Genomic DNA, 19,163 nt, shown 5'->3' on the forward strand with positions numbered 1-19,163 from the left:
AACATCAGCTCCAACTCTCTAGTGGCCAGTTTGGCTCATCCCAGGTAGAAAACAGCATTTTGCAACACAGTCAAAGCCTGACACTGAATATTTCTCCTAACAAGCAGGGGAACTGGTTTGTGGCATTTCCTGAAAAATAAACTAAGCACAGTGACCCTGCAGTTGGAGCATGGCCCCAAAATTGACACACAGGTCCAAACACGGCCTGCAAGCCTGTTTCTGGAAAGCCAGTCACGGCTCTCCAGGTATCTGTCAGGCCTTGGGAGCCACAGGGAATGCCAAGCTGGTCCCAGTCCATCGTCAGCCAAGGCCATGCTCTCAGATCTGGCACTCCCACAGTGGCTTAGAGCTGCTCCAAGCCACATGCTGACCTGGCCTCCAGGGCATGAGTGACTCCCTCTTCCAGGACAGGCTTGGCATCAGGCAAGAAGGCTGGGATTTCCCCCAGGTTCTTACAGAGGTGAGGTAAACAGTTCTGCAGAAGCCCCCTAACTTTTCCCTGCCCCTCCTGGGTACCTGAACATTGAATCCCAGAATGGTTTGAGTTTGAAAAGACTGTTAATGACCATCCCATTCCACCCCCTGCCAGGGGCAGGGACACCCTTCATTACACCAGTTTGCTCCAAGCTGCTTCCAATTTGGCCTTGAACAATTTGGGTGGGGCAGCCACAGCTTCTCTGGGCAACCTGTGCCAGGGCCAAACCTCCCTCACAGGGAACAGTTCATTCCCAATATCCCATCTAACCCTGCCCTCTGGCACTTGCCTTGTCACTTCATACCCTTGTCCAAAGTTCCTCTCCAGTTTTCACAGAGTCCCTTAAGGCACTGGAAGGGGCTCTAAGGTCTCCCCAGAGCCTTCTGTAGTCCTGCGGCTCACACTGCTTTGGATGTGGCCCAGCAGACACTTGGCTGCAATTGCACAGTGCCAGCTCATGTCCAGTTTATCACCCATCAGTTCCCCTAATCCTCCTCCACAGGGATGCTCCCCATCCATTCACGACCTGGGGTCACCATTTCCCATCTCTTGAGATAAGCACCTTTGCCACTTGAGTGCCAGTCCCAGCTTCTGTCCCACCCTGACTATTGACAGAAGGTGATCTGGGAAAATGTATTCCCATCAGGCTGCTCTTCCTGCCTTCACCTGCAGGCCCAGGACAGGACAAGAAATTGAGCCCAGCTTTTGTGGCTGACCCTGGTGACATCCTTGTCGTGGGGACGCTCCAGCCTTGTCCAGCTTCTCCGCAAACTGGGAATTCCTATTTCTAGAGGGAAACAAGTTAACTCTGGAGAAGCTGAGACTCCTGGTGGGTAGATATTTTGCCCTCTTCCTTCAGCCTACCCCACCTCGAGGTTCAGTAGTTTCCCCTTTGTTTTTTTTCTTCCATTTTCAGGGCATTTTCTCCTTAGGGCATTTTCTCTCAAGGTGAGCTGGGTTTTCATCACAGCTGCCAGCCTGATCACCCATGGGAACACCAACATTAGCTCCAAAGGCTTCCACAGCCGCCTAGGAGCACCTCTATGGAAATAACTGCTCCAAAGAACTGGGTGAGATACCTGTGATGGGATGGTGCCTTGATGGCAGATTTCCCCTTTTTTTTGGTGTTTTCCACAGGCCCACACACAGCCAGAGCTCAGCTACAGCCTTGTTAAGCTGCACTGGTTCTGGGATGAGCTGTGCTCTGGGCAGCAGCCAGCTTTGTGGTAAAAGCCAAGCTTTCTCCTACATAACCATGCCAGCTCTAACCTTATCCCAGCTGCAACAAATGTCTTTTCCTTAGGACACAACCAAAACTCCATCACAGCCGCATCTCAGCCACAAACCACAGGGCACACACACAGCCTTGCAGAAATGAGGGAGATGTGGAAATAAACAGTATTAATTTCACCTTCTCTTTCACTTGGCATTGTTCTTTCCCCAGGGTTCAGCTGTGTTTATGCATCACCATTGACCCGTGGCTGGGCAGAGGGTGTGTTAATTTGTATTTCTTCATCACTCATGTAATTTTTAGCAGCATCCTCTTTTGGAAAACACAACGGCTGGGATATGCAGTGTTGCAATGCAACGAACTTGAGATGTGTGACAATAATTCAGGTTTTTCCATGAAGATGTGCACTAAAAAGAGTTGATGTTTCTGGATAACCACGACAAAGTCTGAGGGGCACCAGCTCTGTCCTTTCTTGTAAAGCTGCTCCTGCTCACAGAGCATGGAGCTGTTACCTTGAAAGCAACAAGAATTTCCAGCATTCCTAAAAACAGGCCTTTGCTATTCAATCTGAGCTTAGTCAGCCAGACACAGCCATTTGGGAATGGGATCAAACATGCACCCAGGCAGCAAGGTATGGGTTTGACCAGAACCTGCAGAAGGAGGTGCGTGTACTCAGTGAGAGGCAGGATTCACTGTGTGACTAAATATGCATTTTCTAACACAAAATTTGGCAAAGCAGGTGTCTGACGAGTGTTCAGGGGAGAAAATTGACTGCATCATACAGTCCATCCCTCCTCAACTCCAGGAAGAATGGCATTTTGCAGCTGGAGGCCACCCAGGACACTTTTCCTTTTCCTTCCAAGACTTCCCATGGTGGACTGTACTCCTCAGAAAGAACCACCTTGGAGACCTGCTGGGTCCTTTGAAGATCAAGGCTTGAGCCCTTAGCCCAGGTGGCCTAGAGAACACAGCTCTGGCTGCTGTGCTTCTGCCATGGGGTACTTCCAAGGAAAGATGTGTGTTGGAAGAGTTTCTTCTCCGCAGGCTTGGCCACAGGAGTCAAAGCTGTCAAAGGAACATCCACAGGATGGATACACAGCAGAAGGAGAGTGGAGAAAGGTAGGATTTGCTAGAACCAAAAGGAGGTGTAGAAGCACCTCTCCATGTGGCTGGTGATGTTCCAGATGACTTGTGGCTGGAGATCTGGAAATGCAGGAGGCTGCTGGAGTACAAGGGGTATTGCAATCCAAGCCTCCTCCTTCACCCCTGGATTTGCCCTGATGGCATCTGGGAAAGCAAGGAAAGAGATATGACGTGAGCACCACCCATTCCATCAGCACACTACAGCCATCCCCTTGGCAGGTAGAGAAGGCATTGAGATGCAAGCATAATGTGAGAAGGGAGAGAAGAGCTGTGAGTTGTCCATGGAAAAAGGTCTGGGAACCATGTACAGAAGGCAAAGATAATTTGGGCTCTTCCAGCAGCTGCTCCTCTGTTATTTGAGTGGATCCTTTATGTTTTCCAAGCTCTCTTCTGTATCTTTTCCCTTCACCTGTCATGTGGTAAAAGTATCTTTATCTGGATAGTGCTGTAGCAACTTAGAGAGTCAACATGACCAAGCATTTCAACCAGTATTTATGTGCTCAGGTGTCTTTTTTGTTTCAGTCACAACTACATTTTCTCAATATGTCTCAAGAGAAGAGGCATTTTGGAACAAATCAGCAAAAGGCTCTGGAAGAACCATGTAGGACAGTCTCCTGCAAGCCCTTGTGCTTCTTCTTCTCATGGATGGGGGTGTTGCTAAAGCTGCATGAGTGAGGCAGGGATCAATGAGACCTGCAGGAAACTGGGGATGGATTTCAGCGGCATCTACCTATCTTGGTGAAAAAGACTTTGGAAGACCACAGTTTGCTGGAGTAAATATGGATGGGAGGTCTTTCAAAATGAGGGGCTTGAGGTGAGAGAAAGTCAGTCCTCCTCCAGCTGCAGTATATTTGGAGACACTCTTGACACAAGAAATTCTGCTCTTCTGGGAAAGCAATGGATGAAGGGATGAGAAATAGGAAACAACCATGCTGAAGAAGTGCTACAGATGATGCTGAAATAACTAGTGTGGCCAGCAGTGCCTCTCAGTCACAGGCAGGGTGGGCTCCTGGTACCACGGTGGAGGTGGTCATTGCCTGAGGGCCTCCACCCTCCCTGGGTCACTCTGTAGAGCCAAATCCCTGGCCTGGCACTGGGCTCCCACCTGTACTGAAGCCACTCTGGGCACCACCACCACCTGCAGGTCACTTTGCCCTGAGCCTGCAGAGAAGGGACAAGAGCCAGCCCAGGTGCTTCCAGTAAACCTCCAGCTGTGTAGAGAGTGAAGGCTGTAGGAGAGGAAGGACCTGTGCAGGGCATCCAGGAGGTCCCCCCTCCAAGGGAGGCTCATGCTCATGAAAGCAAGACTGGGAGCTGGACCTCCGGGCTGGGCTTCCAACAGCAAGCCTGTAGCTTCTGTGGGGAGGACATGGTGTGTGGACCAGCCTTAGCAGTGGTGTTGGGATGCTGTTTGGGCTCAAGGGCTTGGTGATGTGCTCCAGGGAATTCTCAGTTCTCCAGGGAATTCTCAGTTTGTGTGCATGTGCCAAAGACTGAAGCTGGTCCTGCACTTGCAGCAAAGATGGAGACATGAAGGCTGGGACAGCATCACAGAGGGTGCCCTTCATAAACCAAGCCATGCCCCACTGGCCGCAGGGGGACAGGGCAGGAGTGACACAATCGGATGGAGAAGGTTTGCGGAGGCAGTGGGAGGCTGACTGCTGATCTCAGCATTTCTTCCCAGGTTTATACAGAAAATGTACCGAAGGTACAACGTGATGCTTCCTTCTGTCTGCAGGGCACTTATGAAGCTGTTTGGTCACTGCTGTTGGCTTTTTTTTTTTTGCCAGATCATGTGTAACAATCATTTACTGCCTTTCAACCCCGCTGCCATTGCCAGGAGCACGCAAGGGAGCGGGCAGGCACTCGGGGCGGCGAGCCAAAGGGCGACGGGCACCTCAGCTGCACTTACTGGCAAACACACAAAACTCGGCTCTGGATCCAGCAGGACTCTCTGAGATTAGTTCTGGGCAAGGCAGGGGGTGGGCAGCACAAAGAAAATCGCCCCTCCTGCGGCGTTTCAGCCCGTAGGAGAATTCAAATGTCACAACTTGGGAATTTTCCATCTGAAGCCCTTTGTAAAATGCAAAGCGCTGTGCTCTGCTCTGACTCCTGCCTGCGGAAGGGTTCAGTGCCAAAGTGAAAGGCTTCCTAAAAAAGGGGCTGATCCAGGGAAGGGGGGCGATTTAGGAGCTATTGAGAAACAAGGAAGGACAAACAGTGTTAGGTCATCGCTTCTGCAAACACAGCCAAGGCTGTTCCTCTATAAAAGGGGCAGCAAGCGGTTCCAGAACCATCACAGACTTGGAGGGGACGGTCTGTGACCAAGGCTGCTGCACCCTTCCCTCGGCACCCGACCCCCCTGCTCAAGCATGAAACTCGCCCTCTTCACTGTGCTGTCCTTCGGGATAGTGGGTAAGTCTGTGCTGGAAGCAGCATCTGGGGGAAGGAAGTCAAAACCTCCGTGGACCCAGGCTTGCCCCCAGGCAAGGCTGTTTTGGAGCAGCGGCATATGCCAGACCCAGGCAGCTGTTAAGGAAAAGCCGGGACATGAAGCGGTGCTGACTTTGGCAGCCGTGGATCTGTCAAAGAGGACGGTGTTACTGTTTTGTGTGTTACTGACGACAGCTTTGGCCAGCCCATGGAGTGGAGGGAGGGTTGCAGCTCCCCAAACTGCCGATGCCCACCCTGAAAGGAGGAGGGATGCTCCGCTCCCACCGCCACGGAGGAGAAGGCTTGGGAGAGGCTCCGCACTCCTGCTGTCACGGGGTGAAGGGACAGATCATCCTCCGGCCAACTGATGTGCTAGGAGAGGGGCGCGGGCTCAGCTAGGGGGAAAAAATTATTGCTAGACCTGCCTGCCAAGCTTGTACATGTGTTTGGTTAAACCTGAGTTCAATGACAATAAAATAGGGCTTAAATAATTAAAGATGTGGTGCGCTTCCCACTCTGCTCCTGCGCTGCTCTGTCCTGCTGCTGCTGCACTTTTCTCAGGCTCCTTCCTATTTTTTGCCAAATTTGTGCTGCTGAAAGGCTGGCTCTGCTTGGATTCTTTCTCTGCTCACAGCTCTGGCAGGCAATGGGCAGGTAGCAATGGCAAGGAGACTGCTGGCTTCACCCGGCCTGGGGACTGATGCCTGGACAGGAAAAGAGGGATCTCCCTCCTGGAGCAGGCAGCAGGTCTCTTCTGATCCCCCACGAATTGTGGTGGTGATTAATGTCCTCTGGTAAGAAGAGCTCCCTGTGCTTCTGGCATCAGGAAGTCCTTCAGCACCTCTGATGAATATTAGGATGCAAAGATTTTTTTTTAATGGTTCCTCCTCTTCCTCTCCTGCACAGAAAGAGACAAGAGGTCACTCAAAAGATCTGTGACAGTGGCCAGGGCACTCAGGCTGCCATGACCTTCCCAGCGTCACCAGTGCAGCTGGGTTGACGCCCTCAGGAGGTCCCCACCTGCCCAAGACAGGACGCTTGCCATCATTAAGTTAAGGTGACCATGGCTTTGTGCAGCCAAGACTTGAAAAATGTATGATGAACTCAAAAACTGTATGAAAAAAAGGGGTGGTGGCCATAGGAATTGAGGCTAAATATTCTCCCTGTGGTCAAATTCAGCACCTCCACTGGGAGGCTCAGAAATCAAGAGAGGTTATTTCTGAGATGACAGAAAAAATGGAAACGACACAGGTTAATCTGGAGATGTTTGGATGAAATGTGCTATTGATGGTTTGGAAGGAGAGAGGAGTGCAAGTGGTCTCTTGGTCTGCACAGCCCTGCCAGGAAGGGGCAAAGTGAATGTGAAGTGTCAGCACAGGCTGGCGACATCCTTGAACTGCATTTCTGGGTTCAGGTTTCTGGAGGAGACATGAATCTACATCCACCTGTGGCTTTTGCTTTGTTCTGGTCCCCCAGAGCAGCCATTCAGCTGCCTTTACTGGTTGGGGGGCTCATGGAAGGACTATGGCACCTCTCATGGGGTGCAGTGGAGCAGGTGAGACATAGAGACAGTTCAATATATCAGATCATTCAGCTGCCAAGGAGGTGAGAGTGGCAGTGCATTGCACACAGCCTGGCCAGGTCAGAGCTCTTCTCCTTTCGGGGTTATTGGCACAGGCAGTGCTTCAGTGCTCCAACTTTCCTCTCTGTTTTTGCAATGGCTTGAGCTTGATTTCTATTGAAATGTGTGGAATTGTTCTCCTAATCCTATAGACGTTGCTGTGAGTCCAGGCTGCTTGAATCACAATAGTCCAGAGACAGGAATGATTGTCCCAGATGTTCCTGATGGTGCACATGGCAGGCAAGAAAGAAAGAAAGGACCTTCCTGCACAGCTTGGGAGATCCTGCGTGTGGCCATCACCCAAGGCCATGAGCACAGGAAAGCAGTGACCTTGTGCTCACAGGAAAGCAGTGACCTTGTGCTCACAGAAATGCTGTTTCTCTCCAATCAATGCCTTTCTACCTCTCTGAGACTATTCCTTTCTGGTTCTTTCTACAGCTCTGTGTTTTGCTGCTCCCCAAAAGCCAAGTGTCAGGTGGTGCACAATATCCTCAGCAGAAGAGAAAAAATGCAGTAGCCTGAGGGACCACATGCAACAGGAGAACTTTGCTTTCAGTTGCCTGCAGAAAGCATCATACCTCGACTGCATAAAAGCCATTTCGGTGAGTGGGCAGTAAATTCCCCTGCTGGGGTGTTTCAGCAGCCTGTTACACTTGGAGATAGAGTTTCCTTTCAGTCACTCATTACCTGTGATCCCTGTTGTACACAAGGATCCAGGAGAGACTCTGGGAAGCGCTTTTCCTGCTCTTTGTTAATTGATGAAATCTCTTTGTTGTTTAGAATAATGAAGCAGATGCCATTAGCTTGGATGGGGGTCAAATTTTTGAGGCAGGCCTTGCTCCCTACAAGCTGAAGCCCATCGCTGCTGAGGTCTATGAACACAGTGAAGGTACATTTCTATGCAATATTTTTAAGACAAGTGGTGGTAACAAACTAAGGGTGAAAAGGCCATCCTTTCCATGCAGAGTTCCCATATATTTGGGTTTGGGGTCCAAGATATTGCCCCTGGTTTCCAGCTCCCAGAGGGGAAGGTGTGGGGGGAGCAGTTCAGAATCATCACCCATGGTCACAGGATGCAGAGTCCCATTCCTTGTCATTTGCTGCAGTGAAGATCTCTGATCCCATAAGCAGAAATCATGGTCCTCCTGAAACATGGCATAAAAATTGTGCAGGTCCCAGAGATCTGCTTTCAGTGGCCTTGAACTCTGTGGGTAAAACATGGAGGCACAGATTAAGTTCTGTGATTTTCTCTGCAGTCATCAAAACAGAAAAAAAAATATTTGGAGAGACAACAGCATTACTAGTGGTTGAGAGGGAAACCCAGCTGAGATCACTGAGGCAAGAAATGCAGGCAATCCCCAGGAAAAAAGGAGAAGCATAAAAAGGGTTCTTCAACAATCCCTTCTGATAGGAGTGAGATCCATGGCTCCATCCCTATTCACCCATTGTACCATCCTTCATCTCTCCCATCTTTTTCCTGGGAGCCAAACAGATGCTATTTCACATCCAAAGCTCTCAATCTTTTTTGACCTCTTCCCTGGAGTTCAGCCCGTTTGTATGCAATATTCAGGATCAAAGCAACACGACAAAATCATTGCCAGCATAGTAGCTAAGAAAAAGATCTTATACCTTAAAAGCTGAGGTCTCTACCACCCCCAAAACTCAGTCACTGTATCCATATATAGCATGTGACAGAGTGGGTAAAATTCTAAAGACTAAATATGGAGAACCAGTCCCACAAGGTGTCCGTGGGCAATGGCATTTGAGAAGAGACTTGCCAGTGGAGATTTGCAAAAGGATTTATTGAAGCTGCTTACAAAACTATGGCACCTTGAAAGTGATAGCATTTTCAGGTCACTTACTGTAAATTGAAATGTGCATTAGTTCAATATGGGGAGTATTAGCTCACCCCCAAGAAAATGAGAAAACCACAAGTGTTCAACGAAATTTGCTGATTGTTTGCAAGTGCAGCACTTTGTTCCCTGAAACTGGGGGTTCAGCAGGATTTGAAATGCTCCTAAGTCCTCTTTCCTCATTGTTTTATTCCTTTTCCCTGCACTGCAGGCTCCACTACCAGCTACTACGCCGTGGCCGTTGTGAAGAAAGGAACAGGCTTCTCCATAGATGAGCTGCGGGGCAAGACCTCCTGCCACACAGGGCTGGGCAGGTCGGCTGGCTGGAACATTCCCATTGGGATTCTCACCCACCGTGGGGACATTGAGTGGGATGGCAAAGACTCGGGCTCCATCGAGCAAGGTGAGCTGGGGCATGGTGAAGTTGGCAGTGGGAGTTAAGCCAGGGCTGGTGTCACAGTGAAAGAGGTGTTGCCCAATCTTCTGTGGGGCTCCGGAGGTAGCTCGTAGGGCAATGACACTTCTTGTGGATCCCCTCCCTTCCCAGCCCTCCTAAAAGTGAATTTTTGACCAACTATTGCTTCCTTCTCCTCCATAGCTGTGGCAAATTTCTTCTCTGCCAGCTGTGTTCCTGGTGCCACCACTGAACCCAAATTGTACCGTCAGTGCAAGGGGGATGCCAAGACCAAAATGTCCCGCACAGGACCTTATTCTGGATATTCTGGAGCTTTTCAGTGAGTGAGAGTTATTTTTCCTTTGGGGAAACATTCTAGCCCTGAAACATGCAAGTTTTTCTTATACCAAGAAGGGCTGTGTTGGAATCAGGGGTCCTGAGGAGACTGAAGTACTTCTCTGCCATTACAATTTCCTCCTTTCCAGCATAATTTTTTGGGGGAAGACCATTGCTTTATGGCTGCAGTTTATGCCAAAAAAAATTTGTTGAAATGGGAGATAGGGAGTCACAATGTCTTTTTTTCCTAACTTCTCTTCTGTTCCTCCCACCTGTAGATGTCTGAAAGATGGGAAAGGAGAAGTGGCTTTTGTGAAACACACAACTGTTCAAGGTACACCTGCAAGATCCCTCATTTCTCCTCTTTCTGGTCCCACCTCTCTCTGCCTCGCCATCCTGCAATTTGTCTACACTGTGCAGCTTTCATTCCTCTCCAGGCCCAAATACTTTCACCTCTTGAAAAAAGTTTTGCACATTGTGAACTGACACATCCCTGTTATTGAGAAATGGGATTATGGTGGATCCATCTTTTCTTCTCTGAGGTTCTTCTTTGTAGTTGGAAAACCTGCTTGGTGCCATATCTCAGAGCCAGCTGTAATGTGAGCAATTGAGAGGTCACCTATCCCTCTGGAAGGGATTTTGGAGGGAATTCAGCCCACATCAAGAGTTCACTAACTCTATGGAGGCCAAGGCTGGCCTGGCACACCCAGGACCTGCAGTGAGCTCAGTGGAGGCTCACCAAGGTGGTCATGGGACAGGGATAACTGTCTTGCAAGGAGGTGCTCTGTGGGATGGTCTCGGTCAGCCTGGCAACTGGATACCAGGTGGAATTTTTTTCCCCTTGAGGACAGTGAGGTACTGGGGCAGGTTGTCCTTGACAGCTGTGCACTCTCCATCCTTGAAAGGTTTCAAGATCTACCTGGAATATCCTGCTCTGTCCTGCATTGACCAGGGATCTTCAAAAGTCCCTTCACACTTGAATTGTCCTGTAACCTTGTGATCTCAGTCCTGGGCCTTGTCTTCAGCCTTGACTTTAGTCACCTACTGGCCTTCACAGACCATGTACAGCTTCTGACCTGCTCAATCCATCTGTATGGAATTTGTAAACCTATTTGTATCCCTTTGTGCATAAATCTTTGTACTGTTGGGTTAGCTACAGCAGAGGCCAAGGTGATCTCTCTTCCAAAGGCATTGTTTTCATATACCCAAGACAACCCCATTTTGCAAGGGAGGTGCCTTGCAACCCATCTTCTGCAAAGGATTCCCTCCGGAGCTTCAGCAGAAATAAATAAATTACAAAGCTTCCCATACTGGCCTTTCTGTCTATTTTCATGGTGATGCAACTTGTGATTCCTCTCTTCCTTTAGAAAATGCTCCAGCTGAGAAAGATGAGTATGAGCTCCTGTGTCTGGATGGCACCCGCCAGCCCGTGGACAACTACAAGGCCTGCCACTGGGCCAGGGTTCCTGCTCACGCTGTTGTGGCTCGAGACGACAGCAAAGTCAGTGACATCTGGAACTTCCTCTCCAAAGCACAGGTATCACCAAGCTCTCCTTTCCTTCCTCTAACATCCCCTGTCCTCTGGTTTTGATTACTTTCTCCAGCTTTCCAAGAGTGTGGTTATTTGCTGATTATTTTTCCCTTGGTGGCAGGAAAAATTTGGCGTGGGCACAACCAACAACTTCCACCTCTTTGGGCCACCTGGCAAGAAGGACCCAGCCCTCAAAGACTTGCTTTTCAAAGACTCTGCAGTACAGCTGAAGCAAATCCCATCACTGATGGATGCTCAGCTCTACCTGGGCTTTGAGTATTACAGTGCTGTCCAGAGCCTCCAGAAAGGTAGGCAGGACATCAAACACCAATGTCATGTCAGCATGGGCTGTGTGGAAGGGTTGGCATTGGCAAATACAGCCAGGCAAAAGGAACATGATGTTCTTAGACACAGACTGTATCATCTGCAGAATATTTCCTGTGAAATCACAGAACCCTCACAAAATTCACTTACATCGACAAAGGAATTTGTTTTATCCAAACCCAAATCACCACGCTGACAAATATGGAAAATCTACACAAACTCCACACTAGTTATTCAGCTGGTGGTAGAGATTGGACATGGTCAAAAGTGCTGCTTAGAGAAGCCGTTTCTGGGATGTAAAAAGAAGGAACATCTCAGGACACCAGGTTCAGACACTTGAGGGAAACAATGTCCTTGATTTCCATCTAGACTCATCAAGCATTTTCTGATAGCTTTCTGAGAGTCAAACACCTCACAAATGATCTCTAAAACCCACTTAGAATTTATTCAATACAATTTAAAGTACGCCACTTCTGTTAAGTGAAATTTCTGTTAAGTGGTGTTTATGGAAGGGGGTGAATGGACTTCACATAGCGCCAAACCAGATAATTCCAGAGCTGTTTTAAAGAAACGTAACTGGGTTGTAATTTTCAAGCTCAGTCAGGTCTTAGTTTCGTGGCTGTCTGGGCTGTGAGGAGTGCAGAAATGTGGGACTCATAATATAGGCAGCAATTCCAAGTTATCAGAGGGGTGTTTAATAGTTGTGATGTTTTAGTTAAAAGAAATCTGCCTGAATGGCTTGTGTTATGCAGCAGTTCACCTTTCTGACCTATAAACTGATTTTTGAGCCTACTTCAGCTCAAGAATCACCTTTTCTATTCTTGCCAGGGCTTAATTAACAAGAACTCCTTGCCCTGAGCAGCAGCAGGCTGGTGTGTACAGGTGGTTGGTGGCCAAGTCCCTTGTCCCCAGGACGTGGCTCATCCCTGTTTTCCCTGTGCTGCCTTTGCAGACCGCCTGACTCCCAGCCGCAGAGGCAGCAAGGTCCAGTGGTGCGCAATTGGCAGGGATGAGAAGAAGAAGTGTGACGTGTGGAGTGTGATGAGCAATGGGGATGTGGAGTGTGTTGTGGCAGAGGACACCAAGGAATGCATCACGAAGATCATGGTACAGCTTTTTTCCCTTTTTCTTCTCACCGTGAACTTCTCAGGTGCTTCTTTTACCATCTGAGCTCTGGAAAGCACTGTCAGCATTTCATTTCTGCACCTTTCCTTTGCAGAAAGGTGAAGCAGATGCCATCAGCTTAGATGGAGGCTTTGTCTACACTGCTGGCATGTGTGGCTTGGTGCCAGTGATAGCAGAGAGCTATGAGGGTAAGCACAGCTCTGTCTCAGGGTCCTGATGGTGGAGAATGGGCTGGTTCCAAAGCGCTGGTTTTATTCTGGAATCTTACAAAGCAGCTGCAGTGCTGCATCCTGCAGAAATCACAGAATATCCCTGGGTTGGAAGGGACTCACCAGGATCATCAGTCCAACTCATAGGCCTGCACAGACACCCCAACAATCCCAGCCTGTGCCTGAGAGAACTGTCCAAAGGCTCCTGGAGCTCTGGCAGCCCTGGTGCTGTGCCCATTCCCTGGGGAGCCTAAGCAGTGCCTGACCAGACTCTGGGGGAGGAGGCTGTTCCTGATATCCCACCTAACACACTCTGAGGCAACTCTGCTCACCATTACATGCCTCATCTTTCCATGAAAAGCCCTGGCAGAGCAGGCATGGATAGCCAGGAGCTCTTGTTTGTTTTAATTAGGATGCTCTGGTCCTTTAGCACCAGCCTTGGTAAAACTGCTTGTTTTAGCTCAGAGGAGCAGCAAGAGGCTGTGCTTAGTTTTGCTGATGCACAACGTGTTACTTGAAATGGTCACTCCTACAAGAGAGTTTCTCCAGAAATTAGTGAGCTCAATTCTTTTGGATTTGAGATGTCTTTAACCCAACATCTTTTTCTTCTCCCCTCCCACAGATAATCACTGCGAATCACAGGAAGAACCAGGTAATTACTGATAACAAAGGGACAGAAAACAGTCCAGAGGGATATAAGTAGAAAGTAGATATGAGTCATGAGTGGAGAATAAATAGCCAGTCTCCACCCAAAGAGTGTCCAGTGTAGACATTAGAATTTTGGGAGATAGGTTTAGCAGTTAGAGGGAAAATTAGGGGCTGCAATAAGATCAAGGTGAAGCATTTGGTATTGTCACAGATTGGTGTGGTCATATCATAACAGTGGCAGGCCTGTGAATAGAAAAAGAGGGTCTAGGCTGCAGCATTAGGAAATTGTTTTCTAGAAATGGAAAGGGGTAGAGGAGGAAAGGGTTTTGTCCTTTGCTAAGGAGAGAATAAGAAATCAGGGGTGGCTATGAAATCCTCACATGTGTCTTGCCTTCTCATAGCCTTCTCATATACCTCAGAGCTTTGGAGGGCAGGGAAATGCCAGATATAAGAATTTCCCAGGAGTCTGGTGGAAGTAGATGCATCACATCTACAAACTCTGCCATGTTTGCTGCCTGGCAAAGTATTTATAAGCACAAAGTAACTCTGTGCTGTTTGTAGGTGCCCTCTCCCAAGTGAAGCCAGTGCTCTCTCTTAAGGGATCACAGTGGGATCCTTGGGTCAGGCTTCAATTCTTCTCTCTTTTTTCTTCTGAAAGCAACCTACTTTGCTGTGGCTGTTGTGAAGAAGTCTGACAAGGATATCAGCTGGAACAACCTGCAGGGTAAGAAGTCATGCCACACCGCCGTGGGGAGAACTGCTGGCTGGAACATCCCAATGGGCTTGATCCACAACAGGACAGGGAACTGCAACTTCGGTGAGTCCAGTTTGGAATCCATTTCTTTGAGCTGAAAATCTCCTCACAAAAAAATGTTTTACCATCCTTTGTCAGGTTTTCAAAATTTCTTGTGCCTCAAAGATTCCCTCTTGGAGGGAGGAAATGGAGAAGACTCTGTTATTTAAGGTTTCACTGAGCAAAATTTTAGTCTTTTGGTGTCTTCTTCAGTAAGATATGGCACATCAGCTGCTTTGGGGGTCTTTGCTTTCTTTTCACATGTCTCCCCTTCCTTTTGCAACAGCCCAAGAGGTATTCCCAAAAAGGGAGTATGGGCTGCCCCAAATGGGCCTGGTACTTGTGCAGGTTGTGGAGTGGGGATAAAGGATGAAACTCAAAGGGAGGGGAAGGACTGAGAACAGGAGACAGAAGCTGATCTTTGAAAAACTTGAAGGATCTGATCTGACTGCCTGAGAATTCACTGAGAGTTATGGTCCAACAAAAATAGTGTGGAAACGTTATCATTGTTATCAACCAAGACAAAATAAGCATATAAATATTAAAAGGAAATCTCTAACCACATGACAATATTAGCGTTAGTAAGTTTTATTCTTGGCTTCTCTATCCTCCTGCCTTCCTTTCCCACTGCCTCTTCTACCCCAAAAGCTCTAACACTGCTGTCAAATGCACCTCTGCTGACCCATAAAGGTTGTGGAGGCTTGGGCTGGCTCTGTGTGCGCTGGGAATGGTTTGCAGGGAAAACATTCCTCTTTTATGCCAAGCTAGTGTCTATTGCACTTGAGCCTTAGGCCCTGCTTCATCATGGAATCACAAAATCACAGAATCAGAGAATCATGGAAGGGTTTGGATTGGAAAGGACCTTAAAGCCCATCCCTTTCCACCCCCTGCCACTGGCAGGGACACCTTGCACTAGACCAGGGTGCTCCAAGCCCTGTCCAACCTGGCCTCATACACTTCCAGGGATCCAGTGACAGCCACAGATTCTCTAGGCAACAACAACAATTACCAATGATGACAGGACCCAAGTTCCATGGTCAAAGCTGGATGCATGTGATTTCCTGCCCACTAAGTCATGCTCCTTCTTGCAGCCTGTTTACCCCTCCCTAGTGAGTCCTAACACAAACTCAGGGTGAGAATGTGTTATTAAAATAAAACCTAACTTCTCAGGCCAGGGAAAAAAGTGAATTTCTCCTAATTTCTGTCTCCAGATGAATACTTCAGCCAGGGCTGTGCTCCTGGGTCTCCTCCCACCTCCCGTCTCTGCCAGCTGTGCAAGGGCTCAGGGGGGGTCCCTCCAGAGAAGTGTGTGGCCAGCAGCCACGAGCAGTACTACGGGTACACCGGAGCTTTACGGTACGTGCTGGGGACACCCAGGCTGCCTCAGGGTCCTGGGGCTGCTCACAGAGGGGAGGGCACAGGGGAAGTACAGCCTCATGTCGACACTAATTTGCTGACCTGCTCTTTTTCTCCATTACACCACTGAAAGTACGTATCTCTGTAATACTATACATGTGCCACATGCTTGTCCTTTGCTTTCTGAAAATGGATGTAAAATATCCCCATTCTGTAAAGCTCAGGTTCTGGTGCCTCCAGGCAAACCCAGAGAGGCACAATGTCAGAAGTGCTCCTCTTTTAACGTAAATAAAGAGTGTAAAGACTGTGTTTCAGATATATCTAAAAAAATCATGGCAGGACTCTTAGACCTGGATGTCCTTGGAGATTAATTGTACAGAGTAAGACTCAAGTCTAAATCAAATCTGTGGGAAAAGCACAGGATTCAAGCATTTACATCACTGGACTCTTTTTCTACTTCCCAGGTGTCTGGTCGAGGAGGGGGATGTGGCCTTTATCAAGCATTCCATCGTTGAGGAGAACACTGACGGTACGTGGTCAGGGCTGCCTTCCCCATCTGCATGATTGCTTAGGTGGTGTTGAGGCTGATGTTCTCCTGCTACACAAGATCTCTGAATCTACAAACCTCTTCTCTTTAAAGGCAAAAATACAGAAAGCTGGGCCAAAGATCTGAAAATGGACCAATTTGAGCTGCTGTGCACTGACGGGCAGCGGGCAAATGTCATGGACTACAGGAGATGCAACCTGGCCAAAGTCCCTACCCACGCTGTGATGACACGTCCTGAGAAAGCACAACAAGTCCGTGAGATGCTGGAGAACCAAGAGGTTTGTAGTGCTGAGAGCAGAAGAAATATTGTGGGGTTGCTCTGATTTTCCCCAAGTCAGCATAACGTGGAAACTTCTACCTCACTGCTGTGGGGTGACAGCCTTGTCCCTTGGCCTCCCCCTTCCTCCATCCCTTCCCAAGTGCTCTTTCTCCTCTGCCACCTTAGCAAACACACCTTTAGGCAGCAGTGGGATTGCAGCTGCTGCTGCCGTCACACTATACTTTTGTGACATGAATTTATCACCTCCTTTCTGGCCTCTGCTCTTGCTGGGCTGTTTCAGAAATTCCTTTGTGGTGCCTGGTCTGTGCCACAGCTGGGTCAGGCTCAGCCCCAACAGCAGCCTCCCAGCACACACACAGTCCTACAGCTACTGGGCTGACCAGAACTAGGCTAAACCATCTCTGTTTCTCCCTGCAAACATTAATACCAGCTCCACCATCAGGGTCTGGTGAGAGGTGCTTGGGGCCTTTTGCTTCTACTCATGGTTAAAGTTACAGGACCTGCTGGCAGCATCTCTGCACACAGGGACATGTTAAGATTGGGGAAAAAATGTGCCTACCTGTGAGAAGTCCCTCCTCTAAGCATACAGATGGAGGGCTCAATCCTAAAATTCTGGAGCCTGGCTTGGGGTTCCCCAGGCAGTTGGTAAAGAACCAGGAAGAAGTAGGCCAACTTTCTACTTCTCTCCTCTTTGTACTTTTATTTCAGAGGCTGTTTGGAGCAAAAGGAACCAGGAATAAAGATTTCAATATGTTTGCATACGAATCCAAGGATCTTCTGTTTAAAGACCGGACAAAGTGCCTGATCAAACTCCGTGATGGAATGTCATACAAGGAATTCCTTGGAGATAAATACTATGCTTCACTTGCCAGCCTCAACACCTGCAATCCATCAGGTAACTGAAACAGCCTCAGAGGAAGTCCTGAATTGCAGTTCTTACCTTGCAGGCATGAGCAGTTTCTTCTGGAACTGTCCATTCAATGCCTTTAAAGGAAGAAGATGCCAATATTCTTTTCTCAAAGTTCCTTGAGGGAAATGAGAACAGAATTAAAATCTGCTGCTCTGGCAGCAATGTGAATAAAGGCCTTTCCCTCACCTTTGGAAAATATGGACTTTGAGAAACTGCACAGAGACACCCCCCCCCCCAACCCATCAGTGTGGGATCTGTGGTTAAAGCTGGTTTTTTTGTGGCACACTGTGGATTTTCCATGGTGTGGCATTGTTGGCATGGCTGGGTGTGTGCTGGTGGGATAGGAGTGTTTAAAAGCAGGATCTGAACTTCTCCCTGTCCTTTCCGTTTCCAGATCTTCTCCAGGTGTGCACCTTCCTCGAGGACAAGTAGGAAGGATCCTCAAAGTGAGGGAGAAAACCTCAAGCCATGACTCCTCTCGTGCCCTCAGCACGAACACTGACACGCGGAGGGCCGTCTGCCTTCACCACTATCCCTGCCCCTCCTCATCACTCTGAAAGTAGCTTTTTGAGACTTTACAATTCTCTGCTGCCAGAACAGCAAAAAAATAAAATCTCAAATCTAAACGGGTGTTCTGAGATTTTTTTCCAAGTGATCACTAAGCCCATCCCTTCCTCAGTGCCTCTCACCTTAGGGCAGTGACAGCTACAGCATGGCTGTTGTCACTTACTGCTGCCCCTTAGAGAAATTTCTTGCACCATGTGCCAAAGCAAAATGGATTGAAAATACCCTTAAGCCTAATTAACAGATACTTTTTACTCTCTGTGCTTTGCCCAGATTATCCCATTGTCTCCTTGGCAGGTGAGGATTCCCCAGTGTGGTTGGGACACAAGAGGGAGAGCGTTTGTGTCAGGGAAGCTGAAGGCTGAAGAAGGAATAAAAACCACTCCAAACCAAAATAATACAGTGAGAGTAAGATGGGAGGTGTGAACAGAAACTGCTGTGTCTCAGATCTCAGTTGGCTGGGTTTGAGTCCCTTCCACCTGACAGGACTTATTGAGCACATACATGCATTGATGGGGAGAGTCCAGGCCTAGTCTTCCTTTCTGGAAAAATCTAGGATTTGCTCAGAAATGTAGTTATTTTGGTAATCTGTCTGATTTTGTGCTGCTGACCTGATTAAAAAAAATGCAGTTTGTTTTGCCTGATTCTGAGCCACAGTGAAAATAAAAAGGTGAGACAAAAAGGGCTGCTGAAGGTCTCTGCTCCAGAGGAACAGCCTGGACTTATCCAGGGTGTCCCAATCCTGCTGTCAAGGCAGGCATGGAGGAGATGCTGAGAACACAAAGCTCCTGGCTTAGAGGGAATGAACATTTTGATGATTTTTTGGATGCATATGGTAAGTGTGGTTAGATGTCCACCAGCCTGGCTGAAAATCCCCCTGGATGGCAGAAATGCAGCGTGTGACAGGAGAGGATAAAATGTAGTCTCTCAATTTATATAGGGTGAATACATTCAACAGGTATTTTTCTAACCCATTCTTCAAAACTAGCAAAGAAAGAGAATTGGAGCCTCTAACAGGCTGTTTCTGCAACTCAGTATGGCTACAGTTAGATAACTTCCCCCTCAAAAAGCTACCATATGTATTTCATATCTGGTGTAAGCCCTTGTCCCATAAGCAGAAGGCATGGATAAAAGGAAGCTCACTAGAGGATCACTCAAAATGGAAGGAACCTCTGACAGTCTCCAGTACCATTTTCTACTCAATGAAATGGATCAACCAGGGTGTTCAAGGCTTGACCTCCAATGATGGCAACCCCACAACTTCCCTAGGAAGGCCGTCCTGCTCCAGGCGGCCCACAAAGGAAAAGAATCCATGGAACAGAGAGAACGCTGCAGGCAGATCTGGTGGCCTCGGTGAGGGGGGTTCTGTGGCTTTTCTTGGAACCAGACT

At 48.4% G+C, this 19,163-nt stretch overlaps 1 protein-coding gene across 1 annotated transcript; it reads left to right on the forward strand.

Annotated features, from left to right (window-relative positions):
- The first annotated feature begins 5,111 nt into the window (after positions 1-5,111).
- TF (transferrin) lies at positions 5,112-17,835 on the forward strand. The gene is made up of 17 exons (XM_066326148.1): positions 5,112-5,264; positions 7,342-7,505; positions 7,684-7,792; positions 8,968-9,159; positions 9,355-9,490; positions 9,765-9,820; positions 10,854-11,023; positions 11,139-11,325; positions 12,294-12,448; positions 12,561-12,654; positions 13,298-13,327; positions 13,982-14,140; positions 15,328-15,472; positions 15,937-16,001; positions 16,113-16,297; positions 17,008-17,194; positions 17,604-17,835. The coding sequence occupies exons 1-17, from the start codon at positions 5,222-5,224 to the stop codon at positions 17,639-17,641; spliced, it is 2,115 nt and encodes a 704-aa protein (XP_066182245.1). The 5' UTR covers positions 5,112-5,221; the 3' UTR covers positions 17,642-17,835.
- Positions 17,836-19,163: the final 1,328 nt, after the last annotated feature.

This window comes from Sylvia atricapilla, chromosome 10, assembly GCF_009819655.1.
Source record: "Sylvia atricapilla isolate bSylAtr1 chromosome 10, bSylAtr1.pri, whole genome shotgun sequence".
In the NCBI taxonomy this organism is placed as follows: Eukaryota; Metazoa; Chordata; class Aves; order Passeriformes; family Sylviidae; genus Sylvia; species Sylvia atricapilla.